Here is a 24,005-nt window from a genome sequence, read left to right on the forward strand (position 1 = left end):
AGGGGTTGCCACCCTGGACAGTCTTGGAATTGGCAGCTGTGTTTCTGGTGGTGGTGGCAGCAGCAGGAACTGATTTGTCCCGAGATCTGCTACCGCTACCGTGTTGAACTTCATTGCAGTAGACCACGCGCGGCTTCGATAACAGATCTGGTGCCCACCCGAAAAACGCGTCAGGGTTTTGGTCTCCAGTGGGAAACGTGGCAATCCTGATGAAACATCTCTGGCGGTGGCCGTGTTGGTGGTCGTGTACGTACTCTGCGAGTGACTGTTCTGCTCGTGGCCACACATGCCGGTGGCCTTGGTGGTGATGATGGTGGTGTTGTTGGTGGCCTTGTTGGTGATCACGATCCAACTGTTGTTGTTCTTGTTGGTGGTTGCGGCCGCCCCGGTGATTATCCTGCTGTTGTTGATGGCAGTCGTGTTGGTGGTCACGCAGCGACCGATGGCATTGTTAGAGGCCGTACTGTTGGCCACGCGGTTGTTAGTGATGCTCGGAGCCGTGCTGGTGGCCATACCAGTGGCCTCACTAGTGGTGTTGTTGTTGTTGGTGGCCATGTTGATGGTCATGCTGATATTGTTGCTGCTGGTGGCGGCCATGTTGGTGATACTCCCGCTGTTGTTACTGCCGATGGCACCCGCTGTTGGTGGTAAAACTACGACTGATGTTGTTGGTCGCCAAACTGGTGGTCAAACTGGTGGCTACACGGCTGTTGCTGCCAGTGGTGGCCATAACGGTGGCCTTGCTGATGGTGTTGTCAGTGGCCATGCTGGGGGCCATGTTGCTGATCATGGCCGCCATGCTGATAGTCGCCCTGCTGCTGCTGATGGTGGCGGGCGTGGGGCGCGGTGGCCATCATGTCGGGAGTTACACGGGCCCACACGCCCGTCACGAGCCCTTCCACGCCGCACTCGTTGCGCCCGCGCGCCACGCGCACAAACCCCTCCTCGCCCCACCGCGGCCCCCACGAGTTGGCGCAGATCTGGGCACACGGGAGAGACGAGGGCGGAGGAGTGCCCCACCGTAGCTTTAACCTCGATCGTTGGGCATCTACGGTGGCGAAATGTTAACTACCTTTCCTGGTATACAGCACGTCGTGGGGAGTTTGATCCCAACCATGACACCTGGATATTTGGAGTTTGCATGTTCTCCCCTTGGTTACGTGGATTTGTATCCATATCTTCCGGTTTTTTCCTCCACATTTAGAATCAACATCACGTTTTTAGAGTATTTGGCTGCTATAAATTTCTACGCGACAAGCCACTTCGTTGAGCTATCATTTGTGGGCAGGTCGCTTCTGAAAAAGAGCTACGTAGGTCAGTAGAGGCCTTACCTTGTAAAATACGAATAGTTTAGATTATTTATTTAGAACTGCTTTTTGTGTTTAGTTTGTTGTCGTTCCCCCCACTCCTCCGATTAGCACCGTTGACTATGTACTGTGCGTAAGAAGTTCAACGTACCCATATACATTAACAAGTAGATGACGTGACCCAGCAGTAGCGCTTTTGTCGCTTGTTGCAGACGTTCGCAGTTCGGATCCGGCAGGCCACCCTGGTTAATATTGCGTTTGTGCACCGGCCGTAAAAAATACGATGAAGCGGTCTTGAAACGTCCCGCCGTATGACGTCGTTCGGAACGAATTGGCCAAATTTTCCATACTTGAAAACCATACCGCAAAATGCTCAATCGGGATTATGCAGCAGCAATCATGCACCCCCCCCCCCCCCCCCGCGCCTTACTGGCAGACTAACACCCACTTACAGGCCAGGTGCCGAGTCACCATGCGCCACACAGAGGACAGCTGCCACTGGAAAGTGCCCGAATGCGTTGTGGTTTTTTTCTCTTGTGAATTGTGCTCGTGTGAACCAACGGCCAACGCAACAGCAGCAGCAGCAGCACCAATTGATTTCATAATAGAGGTTATTTTGGGTTAGATCACGTAAATATATAAATGTTTCGTTAAACCTGCCACCACCTGGCACGCCCAACTAGTAAGGATTGTCACACGTAAACAGAACGTGCCAATTCGTCACTAGTACAGCACTAGTGTGTAGTGTATAGTGTAGTGTATAGTAGTGTATAGTGTAGTGTATAGTGTAGTATACTAGTACAGCACTAACCGGTGTGTTGGAGAGCCAAGCCACAACATTTACAATCTGAGTACGACGTTTCGCCAGTAATTACAACCGGCTTCATCAGGCGACAGCCAGATTTGTGGAGAAGTCCACCTGTTTCGTTCCTAATATAGAGGCGTAGATGTGGTGACCACACTTGCGCAAAGTAGGGGGGAGGGGATTAATGAGTCAACTACATTATGCATGCGCATTATGCGAACCCATTGATTTTGTCCTTCCTATCCAACGGTAATCCCTATTGAAGTATGGTGGCCTGTATAGGCATGCATTTAAACAAGGTATTATTTGATGATTCGCTTCCACACAGCTATCCAAACGGTTAAAAAAAAAATTCTATTTCGATAGATTATCTAATAAGTCTTGGCCAGTAGTAGCTAGTTTTGCACATAACTTCAACATTATCAAAATCAATTGTCCTTGTTGGCACGCGTGATCTTCTACTGCTGACACTTGATTTGTTGGAATAAAACTAAAATAAAAAAAACAGTTGACAGATACGGAGGTTTCTGTCGCTAATTTTGCGAGGTAAATTAACGCGACAGTGACTGGTGGGGAGGGGGGGGGGGGAGCATCATCGGGAGCGCGTCCTCGCTACGTCCACTCACCCAGTACTTGGTGTCGTATCCGTTCGGAGTCCGTTCCATGCCCCACCTGCGACCGAGAAGGCGGGAGGGAGACGCCGGTCATCATTACGCTTCTATAAAATATTTTTTTTATTTTACCAGGTAAGGACTCACTGAGCTATATAGGGCTGTCGATTTAAAGCTTTCGTGACTGCAGGGATTCATCTTCTTGTTTCTTTCGGTAAAGTCACGTAGAAGGGAAATAATAAAGTAATACAAATAAAACATCATAAAATAATAATTCCCATAAATATACTAAATTCCTCTTGATATGCAAATTATTTTGTCAAGGCGCTCTTCCCCCTCCAACCCAGCTTAAATATACGCTGCCAAGCTTGGTGGTGTTCATTCAGACGCTGTCTTTCCGACAGACCTGTTCTTCACCTGAGGACGGCTGCTTGCGTTGTGGCCGAAACGTCGTGAGAATTATTTTATTACGTTTTATTTTTATTATTTTATTATTTCCCTTCTACGTGACTTTACCGAAAGAACCAAGACGACTATATAGGGCTCTTTCTCAGCAGCCGCCTGCCTATCAACGAAGTGGCTCATCATCACGTGCAAATTTGTAGTAGCAAAATACTCTACACGCGTGATGTCGATTGTAAACGTGGAGAGGAAAAGCCAGGGGAGCCGGAGAAAAATCCACCCAACCACGGAGAGGGACATGCAAACTTCAAGTAAATTTCTTGTCTGTGCGAACTTTCATGGCGAATAAAACCCATGACCTCCTGGATACAAGGTAGTTAACATCTTGCTACCGTGGTGCCCAAATTAATTTACTCACGAACGTTTGTCGCTTAGTGTGGGACTTGAACAGAGTGCCCGGAGAAACCCCACGCATACGAGTGGAGAACCTTCAATGCACCATCAGAGTATGAGAGCTCGGGGGTAAGCATTTACACCATCATACTCTGATGGTGCATTGACTTTTAGTTGTGCGCCTTTTGGCGGCGTCTGGTCCAACCCATGTGAGACTAGGCTCTAAGGAAAGCTGTCTCGGGTGTGGACCAATCAACTTCAAGGACAGTGCATACATTATCAGAGTTATGTTTTTTGTTTGCATTATGACTGCAGGTATTGTGGTCTATGCAAACATGACTCCTCGTAAAAAAAAAGGTGTCAGTTTTGTTGCCAGATAGAAGGGTAAAAAAACAATTATCATATTTTTTACTGGCAAATGAGGTTCCAATGGTGAACCTTCAATGCCGTTAAAGGGTACGCGACAGGCAGCACCTTTCTGGGTCAGAAATCGATTTGCTGTACTGCACTGCCCCCTATAGGCGCCACCTCGGTAATCAGTGGTGGATGTCCCGAAAGGCACGATCATCATTGGGACTCTCTCGGCTGACAAGTGGCTTTGCAAGTCTCCCTCGCCTGCCGAGTCCACGAACCCCAGCTGGTGATGTAAATGACAGTGATGATGGCAAAGGTGGCGAAGGTGGTGGTGGTGGTGGTGGTGGTGGTGGTGGTGGTGGTGGTGCTATTACCGGTGAGGTTGATGATGGTAGTGATGCTGCCAGTGATGGCGCCATTAATGGTGATGATGGCGATGATGTTGATGATGGTGGTGATGCTAGTGATAGTGATGATGGTGGTGATGTTAATAATGCTGGTGATGGAGCCAGTGATGATGATGATGAAGCTGGTGGTGGTGATGGTGCCGGTTGTGATGGTGCCCATGATGGTGATAATGTTGATGATGATGGTGATGATGTTGATAATGGTGGTGATGGTGCGGGTGATGATGCTGATGTTGATAATGGTGGTGATGGTGCGGGTGATGATGCTGATGATGCTGGTGATGAAGCCGGTGGTGATGATAATGAAGTTGGCGGTGATGGTGCCAGTTATGATGTTGATAATGGTGGTCATGGTGCCGGTGGTGATGTTGATGATGGTGTTGATGATGGTGTTGATGATGGTGATGATGTTGATGTTGGTTGTGATGAAGCCGGTGATGATGATGATGAAGTTGCTGGTGATGATGGTGACGATGGTGACGATGGTGACGATGATGATGGTGATGATGGTGACGATGATGATGATGATGGTTCCACGCACCCGACGATGCGCACGGAGTGCATCCCGTGGCGGCGGTAGTGCGGCGGATCCGAGGCCGCCGCGTCCGTGTGCGAGTACACGCCCCGCGAGTACACAAACAGGTCCTCGTGTACCTCCATCAGCGCTGGTGCCACGCGGAGGAGACACGCAACACAGAGACGCACAACACAGAGATAGAGACGCGGCGCAGAGGCACAACCATGGATACGCTACACAGACATTAAACAGCAACGTATGTGCACGTGTGTAGCCAACCGTGCTAATTGGAGGTGCAGGGGAAACACAACAAACTGAACACAAAAAGCAACAACACAGATGATAAAGAACACAGAGACACAAACAGGGACTGCACAACACGGCGGGGAACGCAAACGTGGGCACATGTTGCGACGTACACACACAAACTTAAAAAGACAAAGATCCCCCATATAGCCTTAATAAACTGTTGGGGCAAGTGCTGTTAGCGAGCACCTATGAAGGCCGGCACGGCACACGAGGGGGTGGGTGGCCAGCACCACGCCCGACCGCCTTTGTCTCCCTAGTGGCGATGTTTACACAATGCACCAGGTACTCATTTGAGGCTGAGTCGACCTAGGGGATGCTCAGGACCGGTTCAGATAATCGTCGCCGGTGTTGGTGGCCGTGAGCGGGAATCGAACTCGGCTGGCCGGGTTTGTAGCGCAGCGTAGCGCTGACCGCTACACACACACGCAGACGGACACCTCCTCCTCATCACTCACCTTGCACTGGGCCGTTCATCATGATCTCCTTCATGATGGCCATCTCCTGCATGCACGCACACAAAGACAAAGATAAAGATCCCCCATATAGCCTTAACAGACTGTAGGGGCAAGTGCTGGTAGCGAGCACCTATGAAGGCCCGAACGGTACACGAGGGGGTGGTTGGCCAACACCACGCCCGACCGCCTTTGTCTCCCTAGTGGTGATGTTTACACACCACACCAGGTACTCATTTGAGGCTGAGTCGACCTAGGGGAGGCCCAGGACCGGTTCAGATAATCGTCACTGGTGTTGGCCGTGAGCGGGAATCGAACCCGTGTCGCCGGGTTCATAGCGCAGCGCGCTAACCGCTACACTATCGCTCCCCATGCACGCACACACACACGCACACACACACACCAAGGAGTGCCGGTGCAGTGAGTCGTCTGGTGACTTGTGTGGTGCTGCGCAGTGGTGTGGCGTGTTACAGCGCGGTGGTGTGTGGCGAGTGGCGCGGTGTGACTCACGTGGCACAGTGCGGTGAGTCGTCTGGTGACTTGTGTGGTGCTGCGCAGTGGTGTGTGGCGAGTGGCGCGGTGTGACTCACGTGGCACAGTGCGGTTATGCGTGGTGGCGAGTGGCTGTGGAACAGTGTGGCGAGTGGTGCAGTGCAAAGCGGTCTGATGAAGTCCATTGGGTTGTGTGGGGCGGTTCTCACGTAAGCTCTGATTATTGTTCGTGCGACCGCACTGGAAGACACAGTTGTGGTGTGGCGTGATGCATTGTTAGTGCGGTGCGGTGCGAAGTGATGCAGTGCGGTGCTCACACCCGTGCCGATGCGGTACGGTGGACCGCACTGGATGATGTGATTGCGGGGTGACGTGGTGCGTTGCAAGTGTAGTGCTGTGGTTCGCAACCTTTTCGGACTACTGTACCCTCCTTCTTCTTGGTTCTTTCGGTCAAGTCACGTAGAATGGAAATAATAAAATATTAAAAATAAAACATTATTAAATAATTCTCACGACGTTTCGGCCACAACGCAAGTAGCCGTCCTCAGGTGGAGAACAGGTCTGTCGAGAACACAAAGTCTGAATGACACGCCCCAGGCTTGGAGCGACTATTTAAGCTGGGATGGAGGGGCGAAGAGCGTCTTGACAAAATAATTTGCATATCAAAAGGAATTTAGCATATTTATGGGAAATGCAGATATGCGATTAGTACTACTTATGAAATGCGTAGGAGGTTTGGCGAGGGGTTTAAAGTCATTATGCCTGTGCATTATGCAGGATTAGCAGCATTAAAGGGAGGGGATAGGGGTAGCATTAATAAAGGGAAGGAGTGTTAATAGTATGTAGCTGCAGTAACTAAACCACCACGAATTTGTTTCAACCGAGTTATACCCCCCTTGCCTGACCCAACGTGGTTCTGAGAAATAAATGTATGATGAACATTAATATTTTAACCAAATGTTCCATTTTGTGAGGCATGCTAACTAGCTCGTAACTGCAAGCGAATAAAAAATAATAATCAACGGACGCTCTGCGCGCATGACATCATTTGTTCACGCTCAGCGGTTACTCTTGGAAACCACACTGTTTACGATTGTTGAATCTCGAAAGGTCTTCTATATGGTTCGAGGTGACCGTATGGCTTTACATTTTTGCCGTAGTTATTTAACATTGGCAGATTCATTCGCGAGTTTCCACTAATGACTCATTTCCGATATAATTCGACGCATTTTATAAATACTCTTTTGGTCCTTTCGGTAAAGTCACGTAGGTAGAAAAATAAAATAAAAACAAAAATAATGCATCACGACGTTTCGATCGCAACAGGCGGAAAAAATATAATCCAGCAGTAGAACTGCTGAAACAGCGAGAGAGTTAAATTTCGATTCAAAGCTTTCGTGACTGCAGGGATTCATCTTCTTGGTTCTGTCGGTAAAGTCACGTAGAATGGAAATAATAAAATAATAAAAATAAAACATAATAAAAATACAATTCTCACGACGTTTCGGCCACAACGCAAGACGCTGTCTTCTCGACAGACCTGTTCTCCACCTGAGGACGGCTGCTTGCGTTGTGGCCAAAACGTCGTGAGAATTATTTTACTATGTTTTATTTTTATTATTTTATTATTTCCATTCTACGTGACTTTACCGAAAGAACCAAGAAGAAGAAGAAAAAAAGCGAGAGAGTTGTTTATAAATCACCTCGCGTAACCCCTGGGATATTGCCACATACCTCCAGGGGTCCGCGTACCCCCAGTTGAGAACCACCGGTGTAGCGCGGTGCTGTGCGGTGTGATGCCGAGTGGTGCGGTGCTCACGTCCGTGGCGATGCGGTACGGCGGGCCGCACTGGAAGATGCGGTTGTCGTTGGCGCTGGGGTTGGGGCACGGGCGCGTGGCCTCGCGACGACCCCGGCCTGACCTCCGGCTTCCCATCATGCACTGCAGCTGTTGGTCTCCCCCGCCAAGTGGGTAGCACTCGTCCGTCACTACCCTGCACGCCGCACAGAGCATCATGGTTCATCCACACCATACCACGCGGCACACACGGTGTTTAATCAATACAGCATCACCTAATTATAACGGTGTCCTTAATTTATTCGGGAAATCCCGCATCTCAAGACCTCTTTACGGGAGGGCCCTGCCACATTGAGATATTTGGCCATGGAATTTGACGAACTGCGCGTTTGTCTCAGTGTGGGAGGAAAGCGGAATTCTTCATAAACTTAATTCCGTTCCTGAAGAAGCTCGCAGAGCGAAACGTCGGACGTCACGCAACACAACCCGAACACACACACACGTGTACACATGCACAAACAAACACATACACCCAAAAAGCAAAGGCAAAGATCCCCCGTATAGCCTCAACAGACTGTTGGGGCAAGTGCTGTCAGCGGAGCACCTATGAAAGCCGGCAAAGTGCGCGAGGGAGTGGGTGGCCAGCACCACGCCCGGCCGCCTTTGTCTCCCCAAGTGACGATGTTTACAAAGGCAAAGACGCACACCCACACTGGAAACAAATTAAGGAGGTGGTGGGAGGGTGGGACTCACCCAGCGTGGCGCAGGTACCACCAGGCACGGTCCAACCTCCCGTCGCGGCAGCCCCCGGCGGCCCCCTGAGCGGGCCTCCAACTGGGATGCGAGCCCTGGGGGTCACAGGAGAGCAGCTGCTGCGGGGAGAGGCCGTGACGCACGCGGCCCAGGGTCTGGATGGAGAGGCGGTCCGAGGCCACGGCTGCACGGGTGGGAGAGAGACACACGGCGTGCGTTACGTTTGTGTCGTCGTTCACGATACTTCTGCGTTACGTCCGCGTTACGTTCAGTTACGTTCGCGTCGACATTTGCCTGTTGGGTTGATGAATGATTCAACACAGCGGTCACTCGCTCGCCGGTGGTTCCCTTGACCCGCTTAGCCGTATTCTCCGGATTTAAAAGACGCTCCCTGAAAGTGAAACACACCAGCCCGAACTTAGGAGTGATTTTTTTTTTATGAACGTTGCGTTTAGAAATAAAGGGGGAATGCGGCATTGCAGTGGAGAGCTACCGTCTTCCAGAAGATGATCATGAACGCGATACGTGTTACCCGCGCGTTCACCGTGTGTCCAACACGCGCCACACACGCGCGTGTTACCCGCATGTCACACACACACACACATGCCACACACACGCGTGTTACCCGCATGTCACATACACACACACACACACACGCGTGTTACCCGCATGTCACACGCACACACACGCGCACGCCACACACATGCCACACACGTGTGTTACCCGCATGTCACACACACACGCGCACGCCACACACACACACACGCCAGACACACGCGTGTTACCCGCATGTCACACACACACACGCCACACACACACACACGTGTTACCCGCATGTCACACACACACACACACACACGCCACACGCGCGCGTGTTACCCGCATGTCACACACACACACACACACGCGCGCGCGCGTGTTACCCGCATGTCACACACGCACACGCCACACACACGCGTGTTACCCGCGGTGGAAAAGGCCCATGACGCGCCGCAGTTGCCCTGGTCTTCGGGCGCGTGGATGAGTCCGGGCCACCTGACCCGGGAGTCAAACTCATCCGGCAAGAAATCACCGTCTCGCATGGGCACCTGCGGGGCCCCATGCAACACGGCACGACGGTACACATTTAAACAGCACGAACTGACGTACACGCTGTACCAGGTACTCGTTTAAGGCCGAGCCGACCTAAGGGAGGTCCGAGACCGGTTCAGATATCCGCCACTGTTGTCGGTCATGAGAAGGAATCGAACTCGGGTCGTCTGGTTCGCAGCGCGGCATGCTAAGCACTGCACAACCGCTCCCCATGAGACACGCAAAGACAAAGATGTCCCATATAGTCTTAACAGGCTGTTTAGGAAAGTGCTGTTAGCGAGCACCAATGAAGGCTGGCACGGCACACGAGGGGGTGGGTGGCCAGCACCACGCCTGGCCGCCTCTGTCCCCCCAGTCGTGATGTTTACACATCGCACCAGGTACTCATTTGAGGCCGATGATTATCTGGACCAGTCCGGACGAACATCAACAGTTTTTGTGGTCGTGAGCGGGAATCGAACTCGGGTCGCCGGGTTCGTAGCGCAGCGTAGCGCTGACCACGACACTAGGCTCACGCACGCACAACAAACACACGAACGTAAACACAGCCACACTTACACGTGCGCAAGAGCGGTGACGTGGTCTGGCAGTGGCACATTCGCCGCTCGGTGCAGAGGCTCGTGGTTGGAGCCCTGCGGCCGCCGACTCGTTTGCCACTGCGGGCGTATCGACCGTGAAGATACTGCGCGTCGTCCGCCTGACAGTGAACGTATCCCATGATGTCACTCACAGGCCATTGTGAAACTGCGTCATTATCCAAATTTGCCGCATTTTTTTTTTATCCCAGCGATTTGGCCGTGTAAATAAGAGCGTGCGTGACCCGTAACGCCGGGCAGTGTATCGGGGTTTTTTTTCATTCCGATATTAGGAAGCCACTGGAGCGACGCACTTTTAAATAATTTAAATAAAAAACTAATTTCTTTAGAACGTATTTTTGTGTTTACTTTGTTGCCCTTCCCCCACACCTCCGATTAGAACGGTTGCCTACGTACAGTGCGAAAGATGTTCAATGTACAAACATACATCGTTGGAATGTACCGTGTGTCGGAAACGTGAATAAATAAATGTAAAAAGAACGACACCGCAAACTGCTCAATTGGAATTTTACGCAGAATAATTGACCCCGTCCCCACCACCGCTGCAAAAACGTGGCAGGACCCTCCTGAAAACAGAGTCACGAGCCTCGGTGAAGATTTTGTGTGTGAACAAGCGTTAAATCAAACAACACGCACACATACACACTGCGTTCCTGTGGCATAGGATGACCCTGACATTCACACGAGGTTCTGCGACTCGAAAAAAATATACATCACAGCATCCTTCATTTAAATATGAGCGTGGCCCCCGTGAGATTCACAGTTCACATCACACGGGTGACCTCGGGTCTCCCCGTTGGGGGCACTGGCATCGTCAGAGCTGCGCCGTGCGTCAACTTTTGCCGTCGTAATTAAAAAATATTCGTGCGCAGCGGCAGCAGCTGCGGGCACAACGATGCCTTGTAAGGACTTGCAGATTTCTTTTTTTTTGACAGACCATGCCCGTGACCATTTATGTACAGCAGCGGTAAAAATGTGGCAACAGATTGCCGTTGTGTGATGGAGACACGCGTTTGCCCGACACAAAAACGTGGGTTTCACCCTTTCTAGGGGGTCATCGGAACTGCAACAAACTAAAACTAAACTATTTTACCAGGTAAGGCCCACACTGAGCTACGTAGCTCTTTTTCAGAAGCGACCTGGCCATCACAAATGACAGCTCAACCAAGTGGCTTATCGCGTGGAAATTTATAGCGGCCGAATATTCTCGAAGCATGTTTGTAAAATGTGGAGTGAAAAACCTGAGGACACGACCCAGAGAAAAATCCACACGACCACGGAGAGAACACGCAAACTCCAAATATACAGCAGGCGTTCAGGGTCGGGATCGAACCCACAACCTCCTGTATACCAGGCGAGGGAGTTAACATCTCCTAGCCACCGTGGTGATGATGATGAGAGAGAGAGACACGCAAACTAAAAATATACAGCAGGCGTTCAGGGTCGGGATCGAACCCACAGCCTCCTGTATACCAGGCGAGGTAGTTAACATCTCATAGCCACCGTGATGATGATGAGAGAGAGACACGCAAACTCCGAATCTACAGCAGGCATTCAGGGTCGGGATCGAACCCACAACTTCCTGTATACCAGGCGAGGGAGTTGACATCTCGTCACTGTGGCGCCCAGCCAAGGTGTGCACAAGGGCTGCGTGGGTCAGGCCCCAGGCTCGGTGAGTCTCCAACTCCTTTTCAGAGTGAGCAGTAATTGCCAGGTTATTGGCATACATAACACGGTTGACCAATAAGCATCCATTCCTTGACGACACCTAGGCAGGCATCTATCGGTCTCCAAATGCATCCGTGGCAGATATAAATTCCTCTTTGTACATCCATGAAAAGCTTTTTAAACTACGTGGTAAAAAAATATGTTATATAGTGTGGGGGCTAAAGGACATCCCTCTCACACCCTAAGGTGAATAAAAAATGGCTCTGACTCCCGGCCACGTAGAATACGCAAACACACATACAGATACATACCCAGGCCACTTGTATACACAAAGAAAGACAAAGACCCCCATATAGGCATAATAGACTTTTGTGGCAAGTGCTGTTAGCGAGCACCTATGAAGGCCGGCACGACACACGAGGAGGAGAGTGGCCAACACCAGGCCCGACCGACTTTCTCTCCCCAGCGGCGATCATTACACGCCGCACCAGGCCGAGTCGACCTAGGGGAGGCCCAGGACCGGTTCAAATATTCGCCACCGTTATTGGTCGTGAGCGGGAAACGAACTCGGGTGGCCAGGTTTGTAGCGCAGCGTGCCAACCGCTACACTACTGCTCCCCGCATTACATACACACATACGCACACACACACCAACAGACAAAGTCACACACGGGCGCGTGCGTATTCGTGTAGGCGCGTACGTGCACGGACGTCATGGCCAGCACGGCGGGGTCAGGCTGGGCAGTGCCCAGGCGGGTGGACATGCCGTCCTCCAGGGACAGGCCCCAGAACGAGGTGTAGTTGGAGGCTGTCCACCTGCAAGGGGTGACGGGCAGGGTGAGGGGTTATGGGTTAGGGCAGGGGGGCGGAAACCGAAATAACAAGAAAAGATGATTTTTTCGAATTCGGTAAAAAAAAAGATAATTAATTTAAGAGCCGCAACGCGTCTGAGTACGAGACGATGGTCCCTTGATGAATAACGTCACGAAGCTGTCCTTGAAGAGCCGCCGACCCCGGGGTTAGGGGTTAGAGTTGAGGTCAAGCTTAGAGTTAGGTTTAGTGTTAGGGGCCGTCCATGAATGACGTCACGCACCTAGGGGGGGTGGGGGGTCAGACATTTGTGACGATGTGTGACGAGGGGGGGTGGGCGGGGTTTGAGAAATGTGACGTTGCGTCAAAATGCGCAACTTTAAATAAATATAGACAACACGTTCTTCTTAATTAAATAGACTTTTCAATAAATGTTTTCTCCTACAACATCAGAGTGCAGCGCCACATTAAATACGCACTACAATGACAATAGTTTAAAGCGATTTGAAGCATGTTTTATTTTTGGGGGGGGGGCAGAGCTTTGTGACGTCATATTTGAGGGGGGGTCTGACTTTTTGTGACGCCGTGTGACGAAGGGGGGGGGGGGTCAAAAATCCTCCAAAATCGCGTGACGTCATTTATGGACGGCCCCTTATGGATAGAGTAGGGGGTTGGGTTCGTACCTCCGACTAGCAGGGTTGGCTACGTACGGTGCGAAAGAAGTTCAACATACATACACACGTGGCTGCGTTCGCGTTCAATTTCGATTTAGGGTGAAAATTAGTCAGAGATAGGGGTTAGAGTTAGAGCCGTGGTGAGCGTTACCGTTAGAGCCAGAGTTAAATTAGACTTTGGGTTTGGGGTTACAGTTAGGATTAAGGCTAGAATTAGGATTGGAGTTTGGGATGAGTTGGAGTTCTAGTTTGGGTTGGATATAGAGTTAGTCTCTGGGTTAGATTTAGAGTTAGGCTTTGGGTTAGATATAGGGTTAGTCTCTGGGTTAGATATAGAGTTAGTCTCTGGATTAGATTTAGAGTTAGGCTTTGGGTTAGATATAGGGTTAGTCTCTGGGTTAGATATAGAGTTAGGCTTTGGGTTAGATATAGGGTTAGGCTTTGGGTTAGATATAGGGTTAGGATGAGAGTCGGGGATTGCGTTAGGGTTAGACAGACGCGGTTCGTCCACGCTGCCCCACCAAGCCGATGAAGATGAGAAATTATATTCCTAATTTAAAACACTTTTCCATACATTGTATTGTTGTGTTAAAATATATATAATGATTCCTTCGACGTGAATTGCCTAATGAAGATAACATTTAAAATTGTTTATAGTAGAAACCACTGCAACAGTCTGATTTGTGCCTCGGGGGGGAGGGGGGGGGTCTTGGTGCAGCTGTGAAGGCGGCCGAGTGAGAGATGTCCCTTCATGCATTGCGATCAGCTTCCCATTAAAGCCACGCCGCCGTTTGAGACCCATTCAGGGCGGTGAAAATGTGCCCATAGCTGTAATTACGATGTCACAACGCTAGGTCGCGCTGTGCAGGTCAGGGGCCATCCATTGAGTAGGCAACTCAATAATCTGTCAAAACTTGACCCCCCCCCCCCCACTTGCGTACGTACGCCTGACGCACCCCCCCCCCCCCCCCGAATCCTATAGAACGGCCGATATTTAATCAACGCAGAAACGATCAATGATTAATAATATTAACGTGTTTAAGCAAACAGATAGTCCACCGCCAGACTATCTAACTAATTCATTTGAAGGCCAATGTAGACGAATTATTATCGAGGCACCCCCCCCCCCCCCCCGCGTTCCCTATGCGCACATTGTCAGTAGACCCTCCACACGCAAGCGAACGCATTTGGGTTAACCCCCCCCCTTCCCCCTCCACGTGTACGCACTGCATGGATGGCCCCTCGCGGCCTACACGCTCTAGGCTTTAGCCAGTGTCAAAGGGGTTATGTCGTGTGGACAAGAGGGTCACGGGAACAGCGTTTGAGTGCTTTGTTGCTTCGTTTCGTATTGTTCATAAATGCCGACCGTTGGTAGACAAGACAATTATATTACTTTCACGGGAAGGGCAAAAACATGACGAGGTTTTTCTTCATTAGGGGCCGTCCATAAATGACGTCACGCGATTTTGGACGATTTTTGACCCCCCCCCCCCCCCATCGTCACACGGCGTCACAAGAAGTCAAACCCCCCCCCTCCCTCAAAAATGACGTCACAAAGCTCTGCCCCCCCCCACCCCCCAAAAAAAATAAAACATGCTTCAAATCGCTTTAAACTATTGTCATTGTAGTGCGTATTTAATGTGGCGCTGCAATCTGATGTTGTAGGAGAAAACATTTATAAAAAAAAGTCTATTTAATTAAGTAGAACGTGTTGTCTATTTTTTTTATGTGACATCACATTTCTCCCCCCCCCCTCCATCATTCCATCGTCACACATCGTCACAAATGTCTGACACCCCCCCCCCCCAGGTGCGTGATGTCATTTATGGACGGCCCCTTAGAACACAATATTTTCAGAGGTCACTCACAACAGCCCCACCTCGTGGAGATGTCCCGAGCCGCCACTGGGGTCAGAGTTAGGGTCAGAGTCAGGGTTTGGGATTCGAGTAGCGAGGTTGGAGTCAAGAGCCAGAGTTGTGGTTAGTCTCGGGTTAACGGCGTAATGCTCGAACACGCTTAGTTGAGCGTGGGCAATTAGACCTAAGCCGAAACATCTAACCTATAAAAAAATGTTTTAAAACATAGATTTTTTTATGATAGAATATAGTGTTGTCATAAGTATGACATAAGTATACCAAGTTTGCAGTCGATACCACATTGGGAAGTGGGTTAAAATTGAGTTACAAAATTTGAGAATACAACAACGACAACAACAGAGTAAGTTCAAAGAAAGCGTGTAAAATTGGAATAATCGAGAGTATACTATATGACTAAAGCGATCTACCTAGCATTTACCATTATAAACCTTTTTCGTGCGTAGTACCCCAGTAATTACCCTGTAATCGGGGATTTTGTATGGGGTAAGGGTAATAGGTAGGGTAAAGGTAGGCTCGTTGCTTTTTACCTTTTAACTTACCTACTAAAGGGTAAAAGGTAGGGTAGAGTGATTGTATTGTGGCAAGGTAAAAGGTAAGGTAAAGGTAGGCTCGTTCTTTTTAAATCCTTTATATTAAGTTCACTTGCTTGCTTGCTTGCGCGCTTACGACCGTGCAAATCTTTCGGTCGTTTTTTAACCCACTTCCCGTGATCCAATCGAGCTGACATTTTGCACACAGACTCGTTGTGCGTGACAATTTATTTTCCTGAAAAAAAATTCCCAAATTTTCCACTTTTTAGGAAAAAAAAATTTTCAGATTTAATTTCAAATACCAATGTGATAAAAATGAAACTCTTACTCAAGAAAAACAGAAATGAATAATAAAATAAAACCGATGCCACGCATATAAAGGATTTATAGTGAAAAACTTTGTTTTTACGGGTTAATTTTTTACCTTTTACCTTACCTTGCCGAGGCCTATGTGACACCACAGGTGTGTGCCCGGTGCATGTAGTGCGTGCATACCCATACGGTCCATGGTTCACGCGTGCGATCAGCTCTGGCCTCACAAGGCACGGGTTCTGCTCGCATGACCACGCGTCCTGCTCACACACACTACACGCAAAGACAAAGATCCCCCGTGCAACCTTGAACAGGCTGGGGCAAGAGCTGTTAGCGAGCACCTGTTTAGGTCGGCACGAGGCGTGGGTGAGGCCAGCGCCATGCCCCAGCCACCTTTGTCTCTCCAATGCTGATGCTGTACGTGCCGCACTAGGTACTCATTTTTTAAGGCCGAGTCAATCTTGCGGTGGCACCCGGGACCGATCCTGATTACATCCGCCACTGATGTTGGCCGTGAGTGGGAAGCCAATCTCAGGTTGCCACCACTCCACACACGTTACACACACACGTGACACGTGTGTTACATGCGACGCACACGCGTGTAACGCGTGCGATACGCATGTGATGCACATGACACGTGCGTACTATACACGTGCCAGACACGTGGTACGCACGTGCATGTTACGCACACATGGTACGCATGCGTTACACACGTGTTACATACTCACACGTATGTGTATGACACTCACGTTCCACCCCGTGTCGACTCACCACAGGTTGCAGTTGTCGCGGTACCGGCTGCCGGCTGGGAACTTCTGCCCCCCATGCATGCACCCTGGGCAGACAGAGAGGGAGGAGAGGCGACAGACGGTGAAGTATGGGGGCGGGGGGGGGCATCGGCAGACACTGCCAATCAGCGCTCATCTCAACCGAGACATCATCAGCCGGGCTACAGCAACCCTGACTGTGAGCAAGGCTAGCCACAGCTGCCACTGAGAGTGCGTAACACCGTAACCCCTGTCCCGCACATTTTCATGCGAACCTTAATACAAATCCCAAATCAGAATTTCAAAATGTGTACATTTTTGGACTTCGGCTTTTTACGACAATTTTGGAGTAATTTTTATCTTATTTTTTTACATAATCTCCATAAAGTACAAACTTAACACGCTGATAAAAGCCACCATAACGTCACTTTTGGCCGGAAGAGATCGCAAATAACATCATGGAATCGATATCACTTCCCGTGATCGGACATTGTTTGGATCGTCCGAAATGTTGCAACCAACTTTGTTCCATGGGCCAGCCAAAAGCCGCTGCGAGGATGCATGACCGCAGCTTCTCGCGATGGCTTTATTCTCCTTGACGACATCGGCAAGGTATCTCAATCATGTAAGAACTTAACAGAGGTGGGACAAAGTCATTGTTATGCAAGTCCAAGTCGAGTCGCAAGTCATCAAATTCATGACTCGAGTCTGACTCGAGTCCAAGTCACATGACTCGAGTCCACATCTCAGAGGTGGGACAAAGTCATTGTTATGCAAGTCCAAGTCGAGTCGCAAGTCATCAAATTCATGACTCGAGTCTGACTCGAGTCCAAGTCACATGACTCGAGTCCACACCTCTGGAACTTAATGCGTCTCCGTGCCAACAAAAGTGACAGTCGCCCGCTGACCGCAGGCGGCAACGCCACTTTAGGGCGAGAAAGCGTGGGCCGTGATGTCGCGGTAGCAATCGGCCGAATTGTCGCAGAAACACCTTGGGCCAGATTTTTATCCCTTACATTTTCCTTTCCGCATTCGTCCTAATGTCGGGAACGCGTCTCGTACGGCGTAACCCCTCGCACGAGCCCGGAATGCTTCGTCAGGGGCCAGCGGACTCGACGCTCGCTCGCTGTCGAGTGCAAGCACGCACGCATACACGCGCACGCTCAGTAAAGCGGAGTAGTTCAAACAACGGCAGAGCAAAAAAATGTGAACTATTAGAGCAAAGTCCATTCGCTAAACCCCAAACGATGACAAGGGCGAATGTTGACTGCACGCGTCGCTGCCTTCGGAATCTGTCCATCCCTTGCTGGGCCCTGTGCGCCTCTTTGGCATGTGGCAAAATAATAACAAGTTTTACTGTATTTTAAGGATCGTGACGCACATTTTACCCTGCAGTGTGTTTTAAAAGCGTACGTTTGGGTGCGCGTTATAATCCGGTATCGGTGGTCTCTTAACAGCACTTGCCCCAAAACGTCCGTCGAGGCAATAAGGGGGACCTTTGTCTTTGTTTGACCACATTTGTATCACATCGTTGACGCCAGACACAACATTAGGGTGTGTGTACTACTTTCCAGAGCACCTTGTAATCTGACAGGCCTTTCTCAATCCACTGCTGGATGATATCACTCGCCACCATTGTCAGCCTTGGCTGTCGCCAGGTTCAGAGCTCAGGACTCAAACCGCTGACTTCCCACTCGCCGTCAGCGATCACCTATTAAGTAGAAGGCCGGCATGCTGCACCAGGTGGCTGGTGGCTGCGGGCACGACCACCACCACAGTCTTTGTCTCTCCAGTCCGTTGATGATGTTTAAACACCGTACACCAGGTACTCATTTAAGTATGGCCTAAGGTAGGCCCCGGTTTAGATATCACTCGCCACCGATGTTTGGGAATAAAATTCAAGAACAGCAAACCAAACTAATGAACCATTAATTAACTGTCGATGTAAAGCTTTCGTGACTGCAGGGATTCATCTTCTTGGTTCTTTCGGTAAAGTCACGTAGAAAGGATTCAGACTCTGTCTACTTGACAGACCTGTTCTCCACCTGAAGACGGCTGCTTGCGTTGTGGCCGAAACGTCGTGAGAATCATTTTATTATGTTTTATTTTTATTATTGTATTATTTTCCTTCTACGTGACTTTACGGAAAGAACCAAGAACATTAATTAACTATTTTTATTTTACCAGGTAAGGCCCACTGAGCTGTATAGCTCTTTTTTCAGAAGCCATCTGGCCACAAATGAAAGCTCAACGAAAGTAGCTTATCATCATGTGGAAAAAAATTTGTAGCAGCCAAATACAGTACTCTAAAACTAAAACTCATGTTTCTTAATGTTGAGTGAAAAACCAGAGGATCCGGAAAAAAATCCACATGACCACGGGAAATCCACATGACCACAGTACTAAAATCCACATAACCACAGTACTAAAATACACATGACCACAGTACTCTAAAACTAAAACTCATGTTTCTTAATATTGAGTGAAAAACTAGAGGATCCGGAGAAAAATCCACATGACCACAGGAAATCCACATGACCACAGTACTAAAATCCACATGACCACAGTACTAAAATCCACATGACCACAGTACTCTAAAATTAAAACTCATGTTTCTTAATGTTGAGTGAAAAACCAGAAGATCCGGAGAAAAATCCACATGACCACGGGAAATCCACATGACCACAGTACTAAAATCCACATGACCACAGTACTAAAATCCACATGACCACAGTACTCCAAAACTAAAATTCATGTTTCTTAATGTTGAGTGAAAAACCAGAAGATCCGGAGAAAAATCCACATGACCACGGGAAATCCACATGACCACAGTACTAAAATCCACATGACCACAGTACTAAAATCCACATGACCACAGTACTCCAAAACTAAAACTCATGTTTCTTAATGTTGAGTGAAAAACCAGAAGATCCGGAGAAAAATCCACATGTCCACGGGAAGAGAGAATATGCAAACTCCACAAACAGCAAGCGTCAAGGTCGGGATCGAACCCATGACCTCCTGTACACCAGGCGAGGCAATTAACATCTCGCCACCGTGGCACCCCAAACTGAAAGCCTACAGCAGTAATACTTTGCGAAACAGCCCACAGCCCACAGTCAGCTATTTGCTAAAAGGTTACACAATTTTAAAAAACTGACCGTCTATGAGTCAATCAGGGGTTGGTTGGTCAGTCAGTCAGTCACACCGGAAAGCGCGAGTCATTTCCGTAGTCACTACAGAGCTGTATAATGACTCATTCTGTCCGGAAGGAGCCAGGGGGACCTGCGGTATCAATGATGAGCTGGGTACGAACAATGATGTTTGTGACAGGGGTAAGTAAATTTCTATTTAAAGCTTTCGTGACCGCAGGGATTCATCTTCTTGGTTCTTTCGGTAAAGTCACGTAGAAGGGAAGTAATAAAATAATAAAAATAAAACATAATAAAATATTTTTTATTAATAAATAATAAATAATAAACCATTGTAAAATAATTGTATTAATAAATAATAATAATTAAACATTATAAAATAATTTTATTATGTTTTCTTTTTATTACTCATTACTTCCCTTCTATGTGACTTTACCGAAAGAACCAAGAAGAGGGGTAAGTAAAGTAAAAAAAACAACCCCCTTGGCCTAAACATTTTCAACCAGGCTAATTAGTCCTTTGCTGCTGCTGCTGCCGGCTACCGCTGCTGCGTTGGCAAGGGGGTGTACAAGCACGATAAACATCAACACAAACTCGACGCGTTCGTCAATTGCACCGTTTTGCGGCTTTAAAGAATAAAAGTGATATAATCGGCGACGTTTTGTGCAATGGGTCTTCTTCAGAGCAACACAAGTAGAGAGCTCGGAGAGACGGAGTGGATATCAAGAGCCGGAGGACCGCACTTTACACCGTGGGGCCTGATGAGAATTACATTAAAAAACATTCCAATTCATCTTCTTGGTTCTTTCGGTAAAGTCACGTAGAAGAGAAATAATAAAATAATAAAAAGAAAAATAATAAAATATTATTTTAAAATAAAATAATAAAAAGAAAACATAATAAAATATTTTTTTTATTATTTTTATTTTTTCCCTTCTACGTGACTTTATCGAAATAACCAAGAAGATGAATCCCTGCAGTCACGAAAGCTTTAAATCGAAACATTCCAATTGCCAGTTTTTTAAGTAGGCATATGAATATAGTAAGTGCCTACTCGTAGCTAAGGATTGTTTGGGCTAACAACGGATTCAGGTGAGACATGCAATGCCATCTTATTAGTGATTGTAGTTTGTATAAATATCCATCCCATCTATGGAGGTGGGTTGAATGCTGCTGCCACATCGCTGTAACGGGGAGCAAACTGGACTTGTCATCAGGCCCTGTTTTGCCAATATCAAAGGATGAAAATTTGAGAATATGTTTGTACCCTTTCTGGCAATAAAACAGGAGGTATTAAGATGTTCAAACACCAAATAGAAACCTTTGGCAAGGCATCAAGTCTGCATTAACCACACGTACTTGTGGCAAAAGATGCAAAAAAACATGCTCTGATAATATATGCACCGTCTTTGAAACGGAATGGCCTACACCAGAAACAGAAGGCTGGACATCTGGTTAATGGAGACTTGATAGCAGTTAACAAGGAGGCAACAAATACGCACTGAAGGGAGGTCTTTCTGCCAGCTGTGACGAGAGCAAGCACTTGCAGGGCTGCGCCTTCCTCTTCCATAAAGACAGGCTGGTGAAATTTCATGGTTCAGTTCATATGTCTCCGAATCACCCACCCCACCACCCATAGCCTCGCATTCCACAGAGTACAGTCAACCCATCTCCTCCTAGTTCACTTTAGCTTACAGCACTCCATCAAGCCACTGCGGGGGTTGTTTGACCATACTTCACCATGCCGGCCAGTGCAGATTGGTTGGTAATAGGGGCTGCGGGAGGAGGGGGGTGCATGACTGATTCAGATGTCGCTCGCCACTGACTTGAGCCGTGGTCAGGAATCGAACTCAGGTCGCCGGGTTCACAGCGGGGTGCGCTAACCACTGCGCCACCACTCCACCCCAACTTGATATGGGTGGGGGGGTGTTATTGGCAAATGCTGTTATTATGGTACCAAGATAGAGTGAAATTCACCATTGGGAATGGTAGCATTGGCCTCGTGGTTAACACGCTGCACTGTGGACCCAGCGACTCGAGTCTGATACCCAGCCATGGCGAACATCAGTGGCATGCGATCTGTACAGGTCCTGGGCACCCACCCGACAATCGAATGGTCAAAAATCCCCGTGACCCACATGGTCTGGGAGGGCATTCGACAACGAGGCTGCAAATATTTCAGTTACGATCTCGTAAACTACACACATCTTCTTGGTTCTTTCGGTAAAGTCACGTAGAAGAGAAATAATAAAATAATAAAAATAAAACATTATAAAATAATTCTCACGACGTTTCGGCCACAACGCAAGCAGCCGTCCTCAGGTGAAGAACAGGTCTGTCGGGAAGACAGCATCTGAATGAAACACCCCAGGCTTGGAGCGTATATTTAAGCTGGGTTGGAGGGGGAAGAGCTCCTTGACAAAAATCATTTCTTTTATCAAGGCGCTCTTCCCCCTCCAACCCAGCTTCCCCCTCCAACCCAGCCTAAATAGACGCTCCAAGCCTGGGGTGTTTCATTCAGACGCTATCTTCCCGACAGACCTGTTCTTCACCTGAGGACGGCTGCTTGCGTTGTGGCCGAAACGTCGTGAGAATTATTTTATAATGTTTTATTTTTATCATTTTATTATTTCCCTTCTACGTGACTTTACCGAAAGAACCAAGAAGACGAATCTCTGCAGTCACGAAAGCTTTAAATTGAAATATTACACACATCCTCATCACTACCACCACCATAACCGCCACCACCACTGCACTGCCACCACACCACCACCAACGTCACTGCCATCGCCACCACTACCCCAAACCCACCATCAACTTAAACCACCATCACCACCTCCTTCACCACGACCAGAGCTGCACACCACCCCTACCACTTCCAATATGGCCACTACCACCACCAGCCATCACCAACGCCAACACCAACGCCACACCGTCACCACACCACCGCAACCGCCACCGCCACCACACCACAAACGCTGCTGGGAGCTTCCAGCACCTGGGGCGAAACGTCGGACGGAATGCTGAATGACACGCGAAACAGGCCATTGGATCCACAGTGCAACGGATCGTGAAGACCGTCCGGACAATCCGACGGACCGAACGGACTCCCAAGACGTCGCAATAACGGTGGAGCCGTGGGCAGCGGAGAAAGGGGGGGGGGGGGGGAGGAAACCCCGGCACCATCGCCCAGCCCAGCGGCTCACCGAGGTCGGGTGTCGGGTACGGGGGAGGCACGCCCAGGCACGACCGCCAGAAGTCGGGGCAGCAGTCGGACACGGTGCGGTTGCAGAAGAGGTCGCAGTAGCAGCGAGAGTCGCGGAAGGGCAGCCAGCACGCGTCGTTCCGCCCTGGGCAGCAACCGCCGAGGGAGGGCATCGACGGGACACTGGGCGGCAGGCGGCCGCTGGAGCAGTAGGCCACGCCGCGCGCTGCCTCCTCCCCCAGCGCCACCAGACGCTGGGCCAGCGCGTCGTCCCGCTTGGCACGACGGCCGGACGACGGTGAGATGCGGGACCTCGCGGCGCTCGCCCCACCGAGCGCAAGCGTCGGTGGCAGCAGGAGGGCGGTGAGGGTGGCGAGGGCGGCGAGGGCGGCGAGGGGACGAGACATTCTTGTGACCTAGCAGAGGCAAGATGATAGAGACAGGCAGACGGCAGAAGGTTTCGTTTTAATGGCGAGGGGCCAGAGTACATGCCGACTTTTGACATTATTGTAGCGATGTCGCACCTCCGATTAGCACACTTGGCTACGTACGATGCGAAAGAAGTTCAAAATACATACATACTTACAATGTTGGAGTTAAGATTAATCTTATCTTAAACCAAACTCATGACAATGCCACAACGTCGTGGGTTCATCCATAATACAGGTTTTATTTTTTTTACCCAAAAAACCTGTATTATGGATGATATTGGTCGCGAAAGT

The 24,005-nt window shown here is 49.2% G+C and overlaps 2 protein-coding genes across 2 annotated transcripts in view; one reads left to right on the top strand and one right to left on the bottom strand.

The window, feature by feature from the left end:
* The window catches only part of LOC144940628 (uncharacterized), a 111,218-nt gene extending 94,194 nt beyond the window's left edge, over window positions 1-17,024 (top strand). Inside the window, exon 2 of the mRNA XM_078866886.1 lies at window positions 16,936-17,024. The gene's annotated coding sequence lies outside the window, so the exon portion shown is untranslated. The remainder of the gene's footprint in view (window positions 1-16,935) is intronic.
* LOC144940631 (tubulointerstitial nephritis antigen-like) lies at window positions 274-23,690 on the bottom strand. Its single transcript, XM_078866889.1, has 11 exons — window positions 23,285-23,690; window positions 16,931-16,994; window positions 16,343-16,432; window positions 12,658-12,772; window positions 9,565-9,688; window positions 8,601-8,784; window positions 7,869-8,043; window positions 5,561-5,606; window positions 4,821-4,944; window positions 2,739-2,784; window positions 274-980 (listed from the first exon to the last, which is right to left on the bottom strand). The coding sequence occupies exons 1-11, from the start codon at window positions 23,688-23,690 to the stop codon at window positions 756-758; spliced, it is 1,599 nt and encodes a 532-aa protein (XP_078723015.1). The 3' UTR covers window positions 274-755.
* Window positions 23,691-24,005: the final 315 nt, after the last annotated feature.

Source organism: Lampetra fluviatilis, chromosome 23 (genome assembly GCF_964198595.1).
Source record: "Lampetra fluviatilis chromosome 23, kcLamFluv1.1, whole genome shotgun sequence".
Classification (NCBI taxonomy): domain Eukaryota; kingdom Metazoa; phylum Chordata; class Hyperoartia; order Petromyzontiformes; family Petromyzontidae; genus Lampetra; species Lampetra fluviatilis.

Bases quoted from the DNA above. Each gene is read 5' to 3' on its own strand.
- LOC144940631 (XM_078866889.1), bottom strand. From the start codon at position 23,690: ATGTCTCGTCCCCTCGCCGCCCTCGCCGCCCTCGCCACCCTCACCGCC. The intron at 16,433-16,930 runs GTGAGTCGACAC...CTTTGCGTGTAG, and splicing joins CGCGACAACTGCAACCTGTG to TGTGTGTGAGCAGGACGCGT. The intron at 2,785-4,820 runs GTGCGTGGAACC...TCTCGGTCGCAG, and splicing joins CACTCCGTGCGCATCGTCGG to GTGGGGCATGGAACGGACTC.